This window comes from Bos javanicus, chromosome 27 (assembly GCF_032452875.1).
Source record: "Bos javanicus breed banteng chromosome 27, ARS-OSU_banteng_1.0, whole genome shotgun sequence".
In the NCBI taxonomy this organism is placed as follows: Eukaryota; Metazoa; Chordata; class Mammalia; order Artiodactyla; family Bovidae; genus Bos; species Bos javanicus.
The window spans coordinates 41,947,950-41,968,744 of record NC_083894.1 but is presented as its reverse complement, the minus strand read 5'-3'; the positions used below and the strand labels follow the sequence as shown (position 1 = coordinate 41,968,744).

General features: G+C 46.4%; 1 protein-coding gene across 8 annotated transcripts; it reads right to left on the bottom strand.

Annotated features, from left to right (window-relative positions):
* Window positions 1-862: 862 nt before the first annotated feature.
* NKIRAS1 (NFKB inhibitor interacting Ras like 1) lies at window positions 863-20,720 on the bottom strand. Of its 8 annotated transcripts, XM_061404714.1 has the most exons (7): window positions 16,876-16,924; window positions 16,690-16,728; window positions 16,338-16,395; window positions 14,492-15,111; window positions 12,420-12,530; window positions 6,510-6,751; window positions 863-1,403 (listed from the first exon to the last, which is right to left on the bottom strand). In XM_061404714.1, the coding sequence occupies exons 4-7, from the start codon at window positions 14,628-14,630 to the stop codon at window positions 1,161-1,163; spliced, it is 735 nt and encodes a 244-aa protein (XP_061260698.1). In that variant the 5' UTR covers window positions 14,631-15,111; window positions 16,338-16,395; window positions 16,690-16,728; window positions 16,876-16,924; the 3' UTR covers window positions 863-1,160. The 8 variants fall into 8 exon arrangements, with proteins under 8 accessions (XP_061260698.1, XP_061260697.1, XP_061260702.1 ...); XM_061404713.1 differs by lacking the exon at window positions 16,690-16,728 and having other exon boundaries at window positions 16,876-16,936; XM_061404718.1 differs by lacking the exons at window positions 14,492-15,111; window positions 16,690-16,728 and having other exon boundaries at window positions 16,876-16,936.
* Between the last annotated feature and the right edge of the window lie 75 nt (window positions 20,721-20,795).

Here is a 20,795-nt window from a genome sequence, read left to right as displayed (position 1 = left end):
GGGCTGTACCCCACCAGGCAGCTCTGTCCGTGGGATTCTCCAGGCAAGAATAATACTGCAGTGAGTAGCCTTTCCAGTCTCCAGGGGATCTTCCCAATCCAGGGGTTGAACCCAGGTCTGCCACATTACAGGCGGATTCTTTACCGTCTGAGCTTTAAATAATTGTAAAAGTATTTATCTGTGTTTGGGAGGAAGAAAAAAAAATAGAGGTTCAACACTCAGTAACTATAAGAGAAGGCAGGGAATGATTTAACCATCTGAGTGATAGTTCTTTAACCAAAAATAAGTAATGAGAAATTGTAATTATAAATCGGCCAGAGCTGCCATCACATAAGTTTTGTATCTTACATGCTGTAGTTCTTGCCTTCCAGTCACTTAACAGCCAATTGAGTTTAAATTCACTGAGCTTCACCATCTTAAAAGTACCCCAGGTAACTGCTGTTTACTGGACCTTTTAAATCATTAGTTTGTTGTTGGACCACGTACCTCACATTTAAAACCAATACTTAACTGCTTTGATGGTTGAAACGACTTGAATGGCTTGCTGCTTACTTTTCAAGTAGTTATATGGTAACTGACTTGTTCACGGCGGAAGCTCTACTAGTGTTTAGCAGCTTCCTAAAGAAGGAAGAAGCAATTTGAACGTATTTACACCACCTACTCAATTCATGCTAAATTTCAACAAAGTTAAATCATGCATTTTATTCTGTTCAGCAAGATCTCCACCAGATGAAGTTTAGCTTAACTCAGTACTCCAATTGTTTACTGTTTGTGATCCAATCTGGACACATGTGAGGTGTCATTTTAGAACCCTAGACATGAGACGATTAGAAGTCTGCATAAAGTGACCCAGGATGACCGCTTCTGAGAAAAGTTAAAGGTGAGCAGAGCTACTCGGGTCCTCTGCGTACAGCCAAGCTTTATTCAAGTACAACGTGATGTAAATGGCACAGGTGCTCGATTCAGGGACAAGTTTCAAACAATGAGGGTGCAAATACATGATTTCAAATCAGGCAATACAACTTAGCCCAAGTAACTTGATGATAACTGAAAGCGCATCAGAGGCTTCCTAAGGACCAAGGCAGACAGACGGCCTGGCTTGAACGCGTTCACGGGGACCTAGAGGCAGTCCCGACTGAAGGACGCCGGCGCTTCAAGTCCTAGTTCTCCGAGCTCGAGTTCCCTTTGTTCTTCCTGCCGGGCAGAGGGAAGCTGGATTTGCTCTGGGGCTGCGAGAGCTTGCTGGCCAGCAGGGTGAAGGGCTCGATGAGGGTCTTGCGGTCAGTGACCGTCACCTCCCACAGGCGCACCTTCTCGCTCCTGGCCCACTGCTGTGCTACCTCGGCGTCCACCTGTCTCTGTTCCGAAAGGTCGATCTTGTTCCCTAGAACAACGATCGCCACCTGGAGGAGGGACGGAGGGAGAGGTCACACTTAGGAGCTCCTAGACCAAACGGAGAAGGAAGACTGTACGTGACCTGCGTGGTAAGAAGGCGGGGCAGCACCTCACTGCCGCCTCTGTGCATTTTGTTAAAAAAAAAGGAATGCTGTAACCTGTGAAATGCCTGGGGTGTGAATGGAAGGGAGACGGGAAATCAATGCCTGGGGTACAGATAACGGTCTGACAAGCGTGCCTGCGTCTCAGTTCAGCTCTTACCTGCTGTCTGGGAAATCTGCGAGATGTCCTTGAAAACACAACAGGGCGCCCCGACCAGGGGAGGTCTGCACTCGGGGGAGCTGACTCTCCACTCACGTTCATCCAAATCACAGCAAAGTGCCTGAGGCAGGCACTGAAATCCCTGCTGAGCGCGTGCCCCAACGGGAACATTGTGCGTTAAAGGCAGGGCGAGCGAGCCTTCTCTCAGAGCGAACACTCGCCACGCTGGGCGACGCAGGCAGCAGTCACAGGGCAGCCAAAGCCCGGGGGAGGAAATGGCATCCGGGTATTGAGGCGCCTGCCAAGCTGACTCAAGCCGGAGGTGGGGAGGCGGCGGGGGCACAGCTCGGAGCCCTGGGCGGCCCGGCCCGTCCCACCGTCAGAGGCCGTCCAGCCGGGACGGAGCAGCGCCCGGAGCCCGGTCTTCCTGGCTGGTCTGTAACGCCTGCCTCTCAGCAGGAGCCGCCCTCCCGGCGCGCTCCCCGCTCCCCAGCTTCACCTGCGCCTATCCTTGTCGTCTGCTCTTCCCGACAGGACAGCAGAGGCAGCGCGCTTTGCCCGCAGACGTCCCCGCGGCCGGCGTCTGCACAGAGGCCTGCCCTGCGGCCAATGGGACAGGCCCTGCCCTGTGGTGCCAGCGGCGGGGGAGGCGGTCCCCTCGGCTCCGCGCCCTCCCCGCCCGCGTCCTTCCCCGATCCGTCCCCGCCGCTTATCGCCGAGCGGCCCCTGGTCACCCCACGCGCCGCCCGTCGGGATGCGTTCAGCCCGTGGATGACCCGCCGGCATGCTTGCAGCAAGAAGACAGAAGCAACGGGAAGGGAACTTCTGTGTACTTCCACCACCGCACCTAACCGCCCTCCGCATCCTCTAAGCCCACGTCCACCCTCTAGGATCGGGTGTCGCTCCACCAACCATCCCCTCGCTCCTGCACCTCTCCACTGAGCCATCCTGCACACAAACAACTGTCTCATCTGAGAAACAAACCTTCTCAACATCCTTCTCCAGCTCCCGTCCCGCTTTGTGCTGGGTGCCAAGCCGTTTCAGTCCTGACTGTGCGCCCCTACGGACTGCAGCCTGCCAGGCTCCTCTGTCCATGGTGTTCTCCAGGCAAGAATACCGGAGTGGGCTGCCATGTCCTTCGCCAGGGCATCTTCCCCACCCAGGGATCGAACCCGGGTCTCCTGTGTCTCCTGCACTGGCAGGCGGGTTCTTGACCACTGTGTGCCCCTGGGAAGCCCTGTCCCCTCTATGGGACAGAACATTTACCCTCTGACTCCAGGCTCTTGAAGAGCTGTGTTTGCTGTGCTCAGCCCCCTCAGCCAGTCCAGCAGACTTTGAAGTGCTCCGCGTTTAAACACTACTTCTCGGCTTTGTTGATCTGCCTTCAGCATCTGACAGAGCCTGGTCACTCCCTCCTTTTTAAAGCGCCGACTTCACTTGCCTTCCGGTCTCTTTGCCCTCATCCCTGTCTTCCTCCTGCTTCAGAGGCCACTTCCTGTGCAGACTCCTCAGCCGCGGTCTTCTCAGTGCTAACCACTAAAGGTCAGTGTGCTTGAGAGCGAGCCATTGCACTAAAACACGGCTTTGCACCTTGTCCCCCACGGTCAGAGTCAGCATAGAGCAATCAGTTTAAAACTAAGTCAAAAGGAGGTTCAGCTTCCTTCACATGAAGCAAAAACGAAGCTACGAAAACACCCTTCACCTAGAAGAGTCACGAAATCCAGACATTTAAGCCCAGGGTTGTCAAGGCTGCAGAACAGGCGCTCTCACTGTATTCCTACAGAGGGCAGCTCCGCACCGTCTTTACCCTCGACTCGAGATCCTAACTTGTGCTGGTGGATCTTCAACTATCGGCTAAAATGTATGTACAAAACAATAAAAGTCTAAGAGTATTCACTGTAGCATGGTTCATAATAGCACATGACCCGAGATAACCCGTGTCCCATCAACCGGAGGCTAATTACATATGATACACCTATAGTCATACAATGAATACGAGGCAAACTTAAAAAAAAAAAAAAAAGAAATCCTGAGTACTCCTAGGGAAAGGACTCCAAGATGTATTACGTGAAAAATACAAGGTGTAGAACGATAAGCCACCTCAGGTATAACAGAAGAATAAGAAAAAAATATGTACATTTGCTTGTATTTATATGAAGAAACCCTGCAAGGGTGCCCCTCGACTAGGAAGGTGGGAAAATATTTAAAAAACACACTTGGGTACCAGAAATGGATGGCTGAGGATGGGTGGGAACCAGAGTTCACTGGAGTCCTTTTTATTTATGAACCATGTGCAAACATTCATTTTCTTAAAAACATGAAAATAAGTCATCTAACCCAGGCTACACCCTGCCCTCCCTTTGCCGCCACCCTCCCCGCCCGCCCGCCCGCCCCCAGCGTGACAGGCACCTCCCCCCCCCGGGGGGGCCTCAGCCGGCACCCCCCCCCAATCCCCGCCCCACGAAGCAGCCCCTCCGGAGGCCGGCCAGGCGCCCCTCACGTCCCGGATCTCGGCGAGCAGTCTCCGCAGGAGGGAGGCCTTCCCGCGTGGCCTCCCGCCTCCCGCCAGCAGCTCTGTGGGAGCAGACTGTTTCATGTCTCCCGTGTCCCCGGCCCCTCACCAGAACAGTGCCGGCCCACAGCCCGGGAAGCGTCTGCGGTCCAAACTCGCCTACACGGAGCTACCACCTCGGCCAGGGCAGAAGGGCTGTCACTAAAAGTCTGTAGATGGGTTTCCCTGGCGGCTCGGCGGTACAGTCCGCCTGCCAGCGCGGGAGACACGCGTTCCACCCGCCACAGAGCAGCTATGCCCGCGCGCCCCAGAGCCGGCTCCGCAGGAGAAGCGCAGGGAGAGGGCCGCGCGCCGCAACTACAGAACGGCCCGGCTCGCTGCAACTACAGCAAGCCCGTGCGGCAGCAAGACCCAGCACGGGCAGGAATGAATGAATAAAAAGGGCAAAATAATGCCGTCTGCAGCAACATGGATAGCCCTAGAGATTGTCATAACTGAAGTCTGAAGAAGACAAATACCACAGGAAATCATTTACATGTGAAATCTAAAATATGACACATGACCTGACACAGAAGCAGACTCTCGAAGAACAGACCTGCGGCTGTCAAGGGGAGACGACTGGGGAAGGAGCGGGGTGGGGGGCGGAGTCAGCAGATAGAAGGGGTCAGCCTTCATGCACAGATCGGAGAAATAAGGTCCTGCCGTACAGCAGTTTGTTACAAACTACAGCTCCACCTATGTCAGCGTTCTTGAAATGACAAGGTTACTGAAATGGAGCACAGGTGAGTCAGTGACTAAGGAGGGAGGGCTGGGTGGGGAATGCGTGTGGACATAAGAGGTCCAGCTGCTGCTGCTGTTAGGTCACTTCAGCCATCTCCGACTGTGCGACCCCATAGACGGCAGCCCACCAGGCTCCCCCATCCCTGGGATTCTCCAGGCAAGAACATGAGTGGGTTGCCATTTCCGACGCCAATGCATGAAAGTGAAAAGTGAAAGTGAAGTCACTCAGTCGTGTCCAACCCTCAGCGACCCCGTGGACTGCAGCCCACCTGGCTCCTCTGACCATGGGACTCTCCAGGCAAGGGCACTGGAGTGGGTGCCATCCCTTCTCCAACGCATGCATGCATGGCAAGTTGCGTCAGTCGTGTCCAACTCTGTGTGACCCCACAGATGGCAGCCCACCAGGCTCCTCTGTCCCTGGGATTCTCTAGGCAAGAACACTGGAGTGGGCTGCTGTTTCCTTCTCCTGAGGGACCCCCTGCAGTGCTGGGAAGCCCCCCAGCTGTATCAGCGTCAGTGTCTCAGCTGTGTTATCTACGATGCTGCTGCTGTCGTTTAGTCCCTAAGTCGTATCTGACTCCCTGTGACCCCGTTATTTGCAGCCCACCAGGATGTCCATGGAATTATCCAGACGAGAATACTGGAGTGGGTTACCATTTCCTTCTTCAGGGGATCTTCCTGACTCGGGGATCAAACCCGTGTCTCCTGCCATTTCAGGCAGATTCTTGACCACTGAGCCAGCAGGGACTACAATAGTTTTGGAGGGTGTTACCAGCACTGGGGGAAACTGGTGAGGGATCTCTGCTGTTTCTTAAAATTGCATGTGAATCTACAATCATCTCAAAATTAAAAGTTTGACATGAAAAAATAAATGAGAATTAGGTTAAGACCATCCGGTGATGTTAACAGGTTCATGACACGGTTCCCTAGGCACTGAGAAGGTGGTCTTGACCTGGAGAAAAGCCTGCAACAAGAGAGCTCCAGGCGGGGAGCCAGTGGCTGAGGAGGACTGCCCAGGGAACAGAACCATCCTGCTGACAAAGTGTGCAGAAAGCAGACCCCTGGAGCGGCCCTGGGGTACCAGGACAGAGGAACAGACACGGGCCAGATCATCAAGGGCTTCACAGTCTGTAGTAAGAATCTTATTTTCAAGTGGTACATCAATAGAACCCAGTAATTATTCATTTTTTTCCATTTCTTTCCTTTTTTTTTTCTTTTTAAGGCTGAAGACAATCCTATTTATCCAAGAAGACAATAAAAAAATAAAAAGTCCTAGGAAACAGTGGTCCCAAATGATATGAAATGAACTATGTATGTGAGATATGGAGTCATTAAAGTTCAACTTTACATGTAAACAAGCAAAGGCAGAGAGTCAAGCTCTGGTCCTGGTTGAACCCAGTCAGTCCTGTATTTCCTGGGCTACGAAAAAAAAGGCATGACGACTACAGATATTATGAATACAACTGAATGCTTTTAAAACATTTTAATTGCCCGGAAGTCCATGCTACAATTTAAACAGAATTCACAGTTGGCTTTTTTTTTTTTTTAACAACCCACTTACCTCTTTTTTATCTTTGAACTTATCAATTTCTTTCTTCAGAAGCTCCACTCTTTGAAAGGATTCCAGGTTGTTCACGCTGTACACAAGAACAAAGCCGTCGGCAAATGAGAAGTAGTGCTTGGGCAGCTCCACGCCTTCCTGCAGGCCTCGGGTGTCGTAGAGGTGCAGCTGCTCCTTGACGCCTCGGTCCGTCTCCACTGACGCCATGTACACGTCCTCCAGCGTCTCGCAGTCCCCCAGTCCTGGGCGAGAGGCCAGTCATTCTCTTTTAAGCCTTTACTGCACCTGTTACCACGCTGCCTCTGCTGTTTGGCTGCCTGGCGTGCAAGATCTCAGCTCCCCGGCCAGGGACTGAACTCGCAGCCCCTGCACCAGAAGGCGGAGCCGCAACCACTGGACCACCAGCAAGTCCCCAGAAACTACTTTTGTATATACCAGTATCAAGGCATTACGTCATTCATCTGAAATGAATAATGTTATGTCAACTTTATCTCCATTTTTTGAAAAAGCTATTCGTTTTTGGACAACTCCACCAATTTTTGAGTATTTTGTCATCGTGTACAAGTTGGCTTTCTAGGTTCCTTATTTACTATACCCAAGAATCCTATTTCCACTTACTTATTTAAATTGAAAAGTAGTTAAGATTCTTTCTTCCATATAGGAATATTTAGGAATAAAAGATAAAAAGATATATATATCTATAAAATATATATCTCCATATAGGAATAACAGATAAAAATTTGGCAATGAGATTTACTATTATTTTTAAAAAGTAACTTACAAGAGTCAGAGAACTTAATGTCTAAAATGGTAATTAAAGTCTGATTTTTAAAGTAGTTTCAACAACTAAGTGGCCCTGTTTTCTTCTTCATCAGAGTCAAGGACAGGACTTGGGTAATCTTGATTTTTCTCTGGACAATGTCCACCATTTCCAGGGTCTGTTTAAAGGACTCAAAAATGCACATGTCCAGTCTGGGTCTAAGCACCAGGCCTTAATTCCCAGGTACCTACTGTGCACTTTTGTGTGACGTCTTGCATGTCCTTTGCACCGACAAGACTTGTTACCCTCCCACCCACACCTGTCGCTCCTCCCCGCTTTGTCCCGTGATCGCCATCCATCTGCTCAGTCCTGAGTGTTCTCTCTGAATGAAGCAAGTATGGGTGAAAGTGAAAGTTAGTCGCTCAGTCGTGTCCGACTCTCTGTGACCCCGTGGACTGTAGCCCACCAGGCTCCTCTGTCCATGGGATCCTCCAGGCAAGAATACTGGAGTGGGTTGCCATTTCCTTCTCCAGTGGATCTTCCCAACCCAGGGATCAAACCCAGGTCACCCGCATTGCAGGCAGACTCTACCGACTGAGCCACCAGGGAAGCCTGGTGAACATGGATGGACGTATGGGTGAATACGGTCCCAAATCAGCCCCTCAGCTGCTACGAGCTCTGCTCAATCCACCGCCTGCTCCCACTCCCCTGGCTTGCGCCCTTCTCCTGAACCACTGCCAACAGCTCAAGAAACACCTGGTCAACCCCTCATCCTCTCCAGACTCTGCTGAAATGTCAGCTCTGTAGGTTTTCTTTGGATTATCCTCTATTCTCCATCCTGTGCTTCCTGTGTCTTGCACATGTAAGACCATTTCACCCGTCCATCTTTTCATATCTGTCCCCTCTGAAACTGGAGGGTAAACTCCTCGAGAGCCAGGACTGTGGTTAATCTCTCTCTAGTTCTGAGGACCAACAAATTGACTTACGGATGTACAAAGTCCTCAGAGATCATCTGAGTGGAATGAATGAGTGAGTGAGCTCACGCCTGGTGCCCCGATTTCAACCCCCTGCTCCCGGGAATGATGAGCCTTGAAACGGGCATCTTACTCTGCTCCATCGGGGTGCGTTCTGTCTCTGCAACTCGTCCGTAACTTCCTTGAGAGAAACACCCATTTGGTGTACACGGCAAGTATTCAACAAGAGTTTGCTGACAAGGAGGTTAAGATGAGAAGATGAACACTCTGATTTCAATGACTAGTGTGATAGGAAGTCCATGAAGACACAAACGTGGCAGGGCTTCGATTACAAAACAATTTTAAAACAAAAACTACCAAGACTTTGGTCATGTTGGATGTTTTATCCACCAAAAGCCAGTCTGGTTCCCTTCCTCCCATTAGGCTTAGACTTTCTGAGATTTTGTCATCCTATAAAGCGTGTGAAGTCAGACTCCTCACCAGCTCTCCGATCACCTCTCCCCCTCCATGCTGCCCCATCCCAGCGGGAGACTAAGCTGCACTCCTGGAAAGCACAAAACAGAGGCTGCTGGGATGGAAACAGGGCAGAGTGAAAACAGGCAAGTCTGTGGCCTGCTCCCACACTGTGGGGCCAGCTCTGCACCCTCTAGGCAGAGGGATCTGGGGAATCTGACCACCGAAAAAGTTAAAAACCCTAACTATGCTAACCTCTAGGGTTAACTATTAATAACAAATGCCCCACCCAGGTCACCTTATAATGAAGCAAAGTCACGAATCCTACCCACGTGCTCAGAGCTTTAAATTAGCTTTTCAGTTCGCCATTGTTAATTACTAAGCAGACAACCAAGGCTTACCAGACTCCTGAGAAAGAGACCAAAAAGCAGGAAAGAGCGCCTGGAAAGAAAGAGACTGTGCAAAGAGAAGAAAACAAACCAAAAACTACCAAATACCACACTTAGAGAGATAAGATGGTGCATTCATGAAATAAGAACAGGATACGAAGAAGTAAAAACTGAATATAAGGGCCAAAACGTAAAGATGAGGAAAATCCCCATAAAGTACAACCAAACACCGAGACAGAAAACAGGAGAGGAGAAACTAACACCAGGGGTGAGGCCAGAAGATCCAGCACCCAAAAAGAGAGCTCTGGGACCTCCATGGAGGCCCCGTGGCCTAAGACTCGGCGCGTGCAACGCGGGGGCAAGGGTTCCATCCCTGGTCAGGAACTAAGACCCCACACGCCATGCGGTGTGGCCAAAGCATTTACAAGACAGCATGTGATCACAGGAAGACGTTAGATTCGGAAAACCACCTCAGCGTGTATGCGCTCGGTCGTGTGCGACTCTGCGACCCCCCTGGCGGACTGTAGCCCGCCAGGCTCCTCTGTCCATGGGATCCTCCAGGCCAGAGTACTGGAGTGGGCTGCCATTTCCTTCTCCAGGGGATCGTCCCAACCCAGGGATCGAAGCCTCGTCTCCAGCATAGAGAGTCACAGGGACAATAGTAAACAGCTTTACTCGGAAGCCCCAGGGTCGCAACTGTGCCCAGGCACAGAGGGCCATCTGAGGCTGTCATCGCCCAGGGCCCCATTTCATTGTGAAACATTCTTCACCCAAAGAAAGGACTGGAAGATGTGCTCCAGCAGAAGAAGGGCGTAAACAAAAGATGACAACAGGTCTAGAAACAGGAACTGAAACCCAGAGAGAAGAAAGAAGCCAAGGGAAGTCCTGCGGTGAGAGCTGTGCAACAGGCCCAGAGGATGCCAGGTCCCAGAAGGTCTCACCAAAGAGCGTGCGTGTGTGTGTGCGTGTGTGGTGGGGGGTTATCTGACACAGCAGACCTCAAAGGAAACAGAAACATCAGGACATGCATAAGAGTTAGGGAAAGATGTAAACAAACTAAAGAAATGATAAACAGGGCAAATGTTAGCCTCCATAAACAGAAAAAGAAGAAAGAAGACAGTGCATGACGCTGCTCAGCTGAGAACACCCACAGGTGCCAGCAGCTCAAAGTGTGGTCTGCCAGAGATCCCCCGAGGCCTCCTTCCAGGGAACCCACACGGGCCAAGGGTCAGACACGAGTGAGCAACCAAACACAACAACATGGGCAAAACTTCTTTCGTAACAACACTAAGGCGTTCACCTTTTGCACTATGTTGACATTTGCTGGTGATGCAAAAGTAACGGTGGGTAAAACCAGAGTTGGCTTAGTACAAATTCAGGCAGGGGTACCAACTGTGTTAGTGGCTGAATTCCTCACCACCTCCTACTGCACTCTAAAAAGAAAAAGTCAATTTCATTTAAGAATGTCCTTGAGAAAGCAGGAAAATTTACCAAATTTATTAAATCCCAATCTTTGAGTATGTTTCTTTATCTTTTCAATATTCTATGTGATTAATGGGAAGACTGCATTACATATTTCACTTAATGCATAATGGTGACTGGAGGAAAAGTTCTTGTGTCCGAGTTGCAAGCTGAACCAGGCTTTTTTGTTTTTAAATGACACACAAAAAACCATGGGTTTTGGGTATCTGACAGACATTTTCTCAAAGATGAATAAATGGAATCTATCGTTTCAAGGAAAATAACTGACAATATATGTGGTTAATGATAAGATTTGTGAGCTTTCAAGCAAAAAGGAGAATTCTATCCATTGGCATAAACTTGATAGCCTCCCAATGGCAATGACATTGGTGATGACATTAACAAATGTTATTCGGAAGATCTGCTTATCTAGGTTAACCAGTATTTTCCAAATGACCCATTCATGATAAAAAACTATGCTTGGGTAAAAAACCCATTTGATGTGCAAGACAGATCAATGTGATTTTAATGTAATACAAGCTCACTGATGTGGTTTCGGGGTTCACACTGCATAACCATCAATGACCGAGTTTTAGTGAAATACCAAAGCAAATCCTGAACTATCTGCAAAGCTATTAAGATACTCCTATCTTTTTCAACCACATACTTGTGTGAGGCCAGATGTTATTCATGTATCTCAACTAAAACAGCACACAACAGCAGGCTGAATGCAGACACAATCGGTTACAAAAATCCAGCCGCTTCCTACTAAGCTGGACATTCGATTTTCAGAAATGTAAATCCACAATCATCTCACTAAATTGCTTTTGAAAATATAATTATTTTTCATAAAAATGTGTTCCCTTAGCATGTAATAAATTTATTGTTCTTACTCTAAGTAGTACATTTAAAATTTTCCTCAGTTTTAATTTCTAATGTAATAGAAATGTCGTAAGACACAGCCTACATAAACAAAAGCTGTGGGGGTTTTGACAGGATAAAGGGATTCTTTTTTCCCCCTTGGGCATAATTTGTTTTTTGTACAAATTAGAATCTGAGGGTAAAAAATTCAGAACCGTTAATGCAGCATTTATGACAGGAGTGATGGTTTTGGGGAAATCAAAAGGTTTTCAGAATTTCTGACACAGGCACATCATGATAAAAACAGCATGTGGAGTTAACCAGAGTTGTTAAATATTATTTTGGGAAGAAGGCAGAAGAGAATCAGACCGCATCAAAATGGTCAATAAAAATAAGATAGAAAAGTGCTCCAGGGTTCTTGCCACTGACAAACACTTCAAAGATCCATGATTCTACCTAAGAGAAGCCTCATTTCCTTCAGCTGTGTCTGTGACCTCCTTAAAGCCAGAGAGGCCTCATCATACCCTGGATCACAGAGGAAATACAGAACAATTTTTAACTCAATGAATGGATAGATGAATGAGATAATCCAATTCACAAAAGTAGGTCATATTGCAGCAAACAGCTGTCTCTTCCATTCTTAAAACCCATTCAGCGGTATTGGAAAGTCGTGTATGAAATGAGAATGAGGGATCAGTGTATCCTGAAGTCAGTGAGTCTGTGACTCCAAGACTGCTATTCATGATGTAAATACTCTACTGGAAACCACAGACAACATTGTCTTGCCTGTTATAACTCCTGTTTTAACAGAGTAAGTGCGAGCACTCTTGAATGTCGACAATATAAAAACATTTTCTCCTTGCCCCTACATCCCCCTTCAGTCTCTGTCGACTTCTACAACCTTCCTGGTCCCTTTAGACGACACCTCACCCATCTCTAGGTCAGCGCGGCCAACCAAAGACCCCAGCCAGTTCCCAGAGCCTACAGAGAAACTAGAGAAAAAAAATCTTACCAATAGTATGATTCCCATAAAGGAGCTGCTCCAAAATCGCTGTCTTCCCCACAGATAGCAAGCCACAGACCACCACCTTGCAGCCTTTCCCCATCTTCTCTTCAGAGATCGCTGTGAAGAGAAGAGAAGATCTTTAAAAGAAAAAAAAAAAATCCTTTCCTTTTTCTATGTTTAAATGTAATCAGTAATATGTACACAGGGGGATACTGGGTATTTCAAGTATAAAAAAGAAATACAGAATAAAGTTTATTCCTCCAAACCCCATTCCCTGGTTCCCACATGCTCCCTTAGAGCAATCAGTGCTATGGTTCAGTATATATCCCTGCAGAGGTAACCTAGAGAAATGCAAGAATACACATATAAACACGCTTGTTTTCAAAAAGAAGAGAGACATCTTAAAGACTATTTTAATATTAATTAAGTCTACAGCAATCCAAACAGAATCCTAGATAAATCCAATCCTTGAAAGACTGCCTGCTCATCAATGTCTACCTGGAGAAACAAGCATTTAAGTAAAACTTTAAGGAGCCATGAAGATAACAATTTGGATAGAGAATGGACATCATTAAAAATTTGGATAGAGAATGGACGTCATTTTTTACAAGAAGCATTAACACCATCAATGCCAACGTTAGTCTTTTCTCAGGAGAGTAAGACACTGGATTTGGGGCTGTCTTAGTCACAATTCTGAGTCATGGTTCTTCATGCTAGAAAAATTGCTCAGGCACTTTAAACCGAAAGAAAAGGAAAACTCATTCCTCTTTGCTTCCTCACATATCCAAGGAAGAGAGAGATCAGGTAACAAACATTTTATTGAATTTTCCTCAAGGTTTTTATCTATCTTCCAGAAGGCAAGGCAGAAACGGAAAAAAGACTCATTAACTACAACAAAACAGCCAAGAGAATTCAGATTCCACATTGCCTTCTGTCACCTTCCAACACAAACCTTAATCATCATGTCCTCCAGTTCCCTTACCTAGAAGTGTGGAGGGGCTTCCCGGGGGCTCCGTGGTAAAGAACCCACCTGCCACCGCAGGAGATGTGGGTTCGATCCCTGGGTTGGGAAGATCCCCTGGAGCAGGAAATGCAACCTACCCCGGTATCCCTGCCTGGGAATCCCATGGACAGAGAAACCTAGAGGGATAGAGCCCATGGGGTCACAAGAGTTGGACATGACTGAGTGACTAAATAACAACAAAATCAGAAGTGTGGAGCATGCGGCAACTCTGACTTAAAAAGGGTGCCACGACTCCAAGGCAGAAAACAACAAACGTGTTCAAATAAGCACCTGATAAGGGAGACCCGTGGACATCATTCTGTACGTGCATGTCGCACACCACTTGTTTTTAACCAAGATCTAAAACACTAAGCGAAAATGAACTTTCCATCAGCCTTCTCTACTTTCTCAAAGTCTGTAATTTTTTTAAACTGAGGTATAGCCGATTTCCTTGGGCCTTCCCAAGTGGCACTCGTGGTAAAGAATCCACCTGACAATGTAGGAAACACAAGAGGTGAGGGTTCAACCCCTGAGTCCGGAAGATCCCTCTGTGGTATTCTTGCCTGGGAAATTCCACGCAAAGAGCCTGGCAGGCTACAGTCCACAGGGCTGCAGAGTCAGACACAACCGAGCACGCACAAGGCGCGGAGCGGGTTTCCAACAGTAGTGTCAAGTGTGCAGAGTGACTCGAAGTTTTTATGGATTATACTCCATCAAGTTATTATGAACGACTGGCTATATTCCCTGTACTGTACAGTATACCCTTTTAGATTATATTTACGTAAGTTGTGTAACAGTTGTTCCTCTTAACCCCCTCCTCCTGCGTTGCCCCCTCCTTCTTTCTCCCTATGGCAACCACTAGCTTGTTGTCTGGATCCGAGTTCATTCCTGTTATACTCACTAGTCTGTTTTTTTTTTTAATTTCGCCTGTAAGTGGTAACATACAGTATTTGTCCTTGTCTCTTATACCCTCCAGGTCCACCCACGTTGCGGTAAATGGCAAAACGCCATTCTTTTCTTCTGGCTGAGTAACACTCCATTGTGTGTGTGTACTGTGTCGACTTTATCCACTCACCTGTGGATGAACACTTGGGTTGCTTCTGTGTTTCGGCTGTTGTAAATAACGCTGCAGTGGACACTGTGGTGTGTGTCTTTTCAAACGCGTGGTTTTGTTTTCTCAGGATGGGAACCCAGGAGCGGCAATGCTGGCTCATATGCTAGTTCTGTTTTAGTTCTCTGAGACGCCGCCATGTCGTTCTCCACAGTGGCTGCCTCAATTTACACTCCCGTCAGCAGTGTAGGAGGGTCCTCTTTTCTCCAGTTCCTCACCAACACGTGCTATTTGGAGACCTCCCGATGACAGCCATTCTGACAGATGAGAGGTGATCTCCCACTGGGGTTCTGATTTGCATTTCTCTGATGATGAATGACGCTGAGCATCTTTTCATGTGCCTGATGGCCACCTGTATGTCTTCTTTGAAAAACTGTCTATTCAGATCCATCACTCATTTTTAAATTGGATTGTGTGGGTCTTTTGATAATGAATTGTTATATTTTGGATATTAACCCTTATCAGTCATATTATTTGCAAATAGTTTCTCCCATTCAGTACGTTGTTTTCATCTTGTCAATGGTTTTGTTTGCTGAGCAGAATCTTTCAGGTTTAAACAGATTCCATTTGTTTGTTTCCTTTGCCTTAGGAAACAGATTCAAACAAACATTGCTAACATTTATGTCAGTGTTCTGCCTATGTGTGTTCTATGTTTTATAAGAGTTTTATAGTTTTCAATCTTGCATCTTTAATCTGTTTAGAGTTTATTTTTGTATATTGTGTTAGGGAATGTTTTAATTTCACTCTATTATATGCAACTGTCCAGTTTTCCTAGCACCACTTACTGAAGAGACTTTTTTTCCCTCCATTGTATATATTCTTTGCTTTGTCATAGATTGTCAAAGTCTACAACTATGTATAACCCAAATCAGCCACAACACTAACCACATGCAACATTTTAAAGCTAATATTATTATAGTGCAGTAATAACACAGTACTCATTTCCAGAGCGGTATGCTACATTTTACCAGTAGATAAATAATCAGCACTTACGTGATATAACCATTATTTCTTAGGTGGCATGCTCTCAATCTTTCTGAGAAATCTTCCCAAGAATATTTATCACCTACTTCCAGGAGAACCACTTCTCTTAGGGGACTTTCTTTTCAGTTTCAGAGTACTTGCAACAGAAAAATTCTCAGTCTGTCTTTATAAGGGCAGGGTTTGGTGTAACACTAATCATCTATGGTATGGTAACACCTATGTCAGCGACCATGGCCTATATTAAAAGTTTTCTACAGATACTTCTGAATTTGTGATTAATGTCATTTCCTTTATCATAGGATTCTATCCTCTTTCCATATTGTGGTCTTCTGTAAGTTATACTACTGAATCTTTCTTTCAAAGGGTTTTTAGTATTAGTTAAAATTTGGGACTTCCCTGGTGGTCTAGTGGCTAAGACTCTGTGCTCCCAATGCAGGAGCCCCGGGTTCGATCCCTGGTCAGGGAATTAGAACCTGCATGCCACAACGAAAGATCCCACATACTGCAGCTAAGAGCTGGTGCAGCCAAATAAATTTTTTTTAAATGGGATTTGCATGCCAAGTGAGAATTATTTAAAAAAATAATATTAATAGTTAAAATTTAAAGAAAGTTGCCACCTATGAGAGAAGAGAACAAGAAATTGATGGCAGCACAAACTATTTCTGTTGTCAGAAAAGTTTGCCGGTGGAATCTACATTCTGATTTTTCTACTATTTTCTATTGTTATCTTCCTCCAAAACAGTCCCACAGAATGTGTAAATACCAGTCCTCACCTCTCCCCTACTGTCCAATCAAAAAGTCCCCCATTGCCACAGACTATACCAACCTTCACACAATTCAATTGCTGTAAAAGGGCAGGTACATACTGCAGTTGAGGGAAGCCGCTGTTTTAGAAGAAAAAAAAGCCCAGTGATTAACAGCAACAGACTCTGTGAAAGGGAGGTGGGTATGAGTGCTAGGGACTGTAGAAAACTGAGAAAATGCTGAAATCGACAGACTCCTGAGAAATCCAGAAATCAAATATTCCTGAGACTCTTTGGAAGTAGTCTTAATTATCTGCTTTAAAAGTGGTATACTACAATTGTACTTTAATCACTTGTGACTGGCAGATAAAGTATGTTAAAAATATGCATTATTTTGTATTTGTGTATAAGAAACTGCAGGAGTTATTTCAATACCTCAGAGGAAACTTCATCAAGGGCAAACAGCAAAAGGAACTGAAAAAGAGGTAATTCAGACACTAGATAAGGATTTTAAGGTTTTTTAGGAAGGAGAGAAGGAAAGAAAGAGAACAGAACAGACCATGGTAAATATCTTACACCAAAAAGAAAACAAAGATGAGAGTGTGATTACTTAAAACATACCTGAAACAGTCCAGGTTCTTAGCTGTCTTCACGTGGAAAACAATAATACTACATAAACCTGAAGATCAGTGACCTGCTTTATCATCAAATAAAAAAACATGAATTCTGAGGTACAAACTATTGTGTGTAAAATAAATAAGTTATAAGGCTACATTGTACAGCATAGGAAATATAGCCAATATTTTCTAATAATTATAAATGGAATATAATTTAAAACTGCAAATCACTGTTGTACACCTGAAACTCATATAATATTGTACGTCAACCATGCCTCTATAAAATTCATTTCTTAAAAGTATGAATCCTTCAAAAAAATTAACATCTAAGGTAAGATTCTGAATGAATAACATTAAATACACACAAAAACACCCCATTTTCTATGCCTGATGATGGCAGGGACTCATGACATACAAGGAACCTGTTCTCACACTTATTTATATATACTCATATTTACAAACAAAAATTACTAAAAGCTTAGTTCTCTAAGCATTATAATATTTCATAATTCCCAAACATAATAAATATGCACCATTTCCTTCCAAATATAAAAGGAGGTCATCTTCAACGACCTAAATGGGCCGGGAGTCACAGGAAGAGACAGGGTGGCCCAGCCGCTTACTAAAACCCGGTTTTGAAAAGTCTGAAAGGCTCCAGAGTAGACAGCTGACCTCCAAGGCTCCTTCTAACACTGAAGCTATGAGCGCGGAAACTACTTACCCAGAAACCATGTTAACACAAGGTTAACACCAAAAGCGGTAGCTAAGGATGCTTGTACAGTCCCTACCCTAGGAAACTGCTGGACAATAAAATTCAATCTGGGATCTATGCACCCCTAATACTCTGATGGATTAATAAATGACTAAGAAAATGTGCTTAACAGACAAAGTCCGATAGTCTTAAATACATATTGGTTTGCCTTCCAGGCTTCAATAACATGGCTAGAGAATAAAAATGTGATCTAAGCCATCCTATTGAAAACACTGAGCCCTGTCAGTATTCTCTTCGAAGAGCCATCGGAGACAGCTGACGACCCCAAATTGTCAGTACCGCTGTTCTAAGGAAATCATTCCAGTTTTAAAGTAAAATACAACTTTTTTATGTAACCAGAAAAATATTAACACTGCAACACTGCTGACTTCATAAAGAGATGTTAGGGATCTTATCATGTAAGCATAGCAGGAGGAAAATTTCTACTCCTGCGCATTAGTTTATGTAAACATAATGGATTGTGTGTAGTACTTCCACTTACCCATATATGAATAATTTTACTTACATAAATATATATTTAAGAGTTTTGCAAACATTACACATACTAAATACAATAAGCACATTCCAGCTTACCATTCTTCTACTCATTCAGTAAATATTTACTGAGGGATTACCACAATTCCTGGATTGGGAAGATCCTTTGGAGAAGGGAATGGCAACCCACTCCAGTATTCTTGTCTGGAAAATTCCATGGACAGAGGAACCTGGCGGGCTACAGTCCATGGGATTGCAAAGAGTTGGACACGACTGAGCCACTAACACTTAACACCATAATGACAAGCATTAGGGATAAAGCAGAGTGCAAAACCAGAAATGATCACTGCCCTCAGAAATTTCAAAATCAATTGAAAATACCAATCCAAATCTTGCAAAATTACTACGAGACACTGCAAATTAAGAAACAAAACTGCAAAACCTAATTAAGAAATTAACGGTGATTAATCACATTGCCAGAATCCTCTTTCCAAATGATGATTCCAACTTTGCAATCAATAGTGAAAGTGAAGTCGCTCAGTCGTGTCCGACTCTTTGTGACCCGTGGACTGTAACCCACCAAGCTCCTCCGTCCATGGGATTCTCCAGGCGAGAGTACTGGAGTGGGTTGCCGTAGTTCTTGACTAATGTTTCTCATACCCCACATCTGATCAGTAAACCTTTGGAACACATCCATGGCTGGACCAGTTAGAGCCTCCATCACTAATGAAGTAGCTGAAGGCACCATCTTCTCTCACGTGGTCTCTCAAAGATGCCCGTGTCATATTCCCCAAGTCCGTGAGTGTTCTTTACCTGGACTTCTAGGTTACAAGACTTCTGAGATTGTGACTACATTAAGAACCTGAGAGGGGGAGTTCACCCCGGATTATCTGAGTGGACCCAACGTCATCACAAGTGTCTTTACAAGGAGGGACAAGAGGGTCAGAAAGAGACAGAGATTTGAAGATGCTACAATGCTGGTTCTGCCAATGAAGAAGTGAAGAGCCAAGGAATGCAGGTGGCCTTTAGAAGCTGGAAAAGAAAGGAAATGGATTCTCCCCTAGAGCCTCTAAGAGAAAACACAGCCCAAGAGACAACCCGATTTTAGCCTAGTGAGATTTCTGACCTACAGAACTGTAAGACAACAAATGGGTACCGTTTTAAGTCTGTGAAACTGCTGTAATTTGTTTCAGCAACAATAGAAAAATGAATACAACTTCCTAACTGGCCACTTTTTCCCTTCTTCCTTTTAGCCTCAAATGATCTTTTTTTTGGCTGCGCTTGCTCGTGGGATCTTCTAATAATTCCCCCCAGTCAGGGACTGAACCCGGGCCATAGCATTGAAAGCACTGCAGAGCCAGAGAATCCCCCCAAACGATCCTTTTTAAAATGTAGGTCACATGAAGTCACCCTTCTGCTCAAACGCTTCCAGCGGTTTCCAATCTCAGAAAGTCTGCAAACCCACAGTCCTCATAAGGAGCTCCAGCTCTTTGATGTCGCTTGCTACTTTCCTCTGTGGCTCGATTCCAGCCACACGGCTGTTCTATTAACGCAGGCACTCGCCAGCTTTGGCACTGTTCCCTCTGACCGAGATAGGGCCCGGGGCTCAAGTCTTTCCTCCAATGTCACCCTGAAGATTCCGGCCGAAATTTCTACCCCCATCCCAATACTCCCTACCGCTTCGCTCCCGTCACATCTGTCCTTAGCACTTACCACAGAACACAATATATGTATGTTGATTGCCCTATTCCAAGAAGCTAGAGTCTTTGCCACGACCCCAGCCACCTTCCCAGCAGCTGGGCGCACACGAGGCGCTTCATAAATCAAAGCCCCTGTCAGGACTTTTACAAGGGTACCACTGCAACTAGGCAAGAACACAAGCAAGATCGGGAACGGGGCTGGAGACCAACCAAACCCGTTAATTTAGACGACAAAGGAGTCTCCTACACCTTCGCCCCATTTCAACTTAGAATGTGTAAAAGAGTTTAACCACTTCATTTCTCTAAAATGAAAATATTCTGGAGGTGCAAAAAAAAAAAAAAAAAAAAAAAAAAGCAGTATATAAACTGTCAATGAAGAACGCAACACAAAATGTCTGCATTTTCTCGGCTTCCCCCCACCCCCGAAAACGCTCGCACCTGCCGACCAGATTGTGGCATATAAATAGGTTAAAAAAAAAAAACCAAACCCGTGGTTCTGACGGAGCAAACCCAGGGCCAAACCTGCACGCAGGAAAAGCGCCACCCGGGCGAGCCCCGTCCGCGCCCCGCGCCCCTGCAACCCCATCTGGAGGAAACCCCTCAGAGCGGGGTCTGCGACCCCAACTGCTCCGGGAGGGGCGAAGCCGCCGCCGCGAAGCCCCCGCGCCTCCAGCGGCCCACCCGGCAGGACCCCCGGCCTGTGCGCGCGTCCGTCCAGGGAGAGGGGGCGCCCGCAGCCCCCAGCAAACCCGCCCGAGAGCGCCGCGGCCCCGGGAGCCCCGCCCCCAACCTGCCTCTCAGCCGCAGATGCTCGGCTGCCCGAACCTCGCCGCGGACCGTCGCCGCCGGCTCTGAGGCGCGCGTCCCGAGCAGCAGGGGGCGGGACCCTGAGGCAGGTCGCGCCCAATCCTGGCCGAACTCCGCCCACCCGGGCTCGCTGCCGGAACTACATATCCCGTGAGGCCCTGCGCCACAGCC

Excerpts from the sequence above, each read along its gene's own strand:
- NKIRAS1 (XM_061404713.1), bottom strand. The coding sequence starts at position 14,630 with ATGAGCCAGCATTGCCGCTCCTGGGTTCCCATCCTGAGAAAACAAAAC. Across the intron at positions 12,531-14,491 it reads ACCCAAGTGTTCATCCACAG|CGATCTCTGAAGAGAAGATG; the intron begins GTGAGTGGATAA and ends TTCTCTTCACAG. Across the intron at positions 6,752-12,419 it reads TTATGGGAATCATACTATTG|GACTGGGGGACTGCGAGACG; the intron begins GTAAGATTTTTT and ends CCTCTCGCCCAG.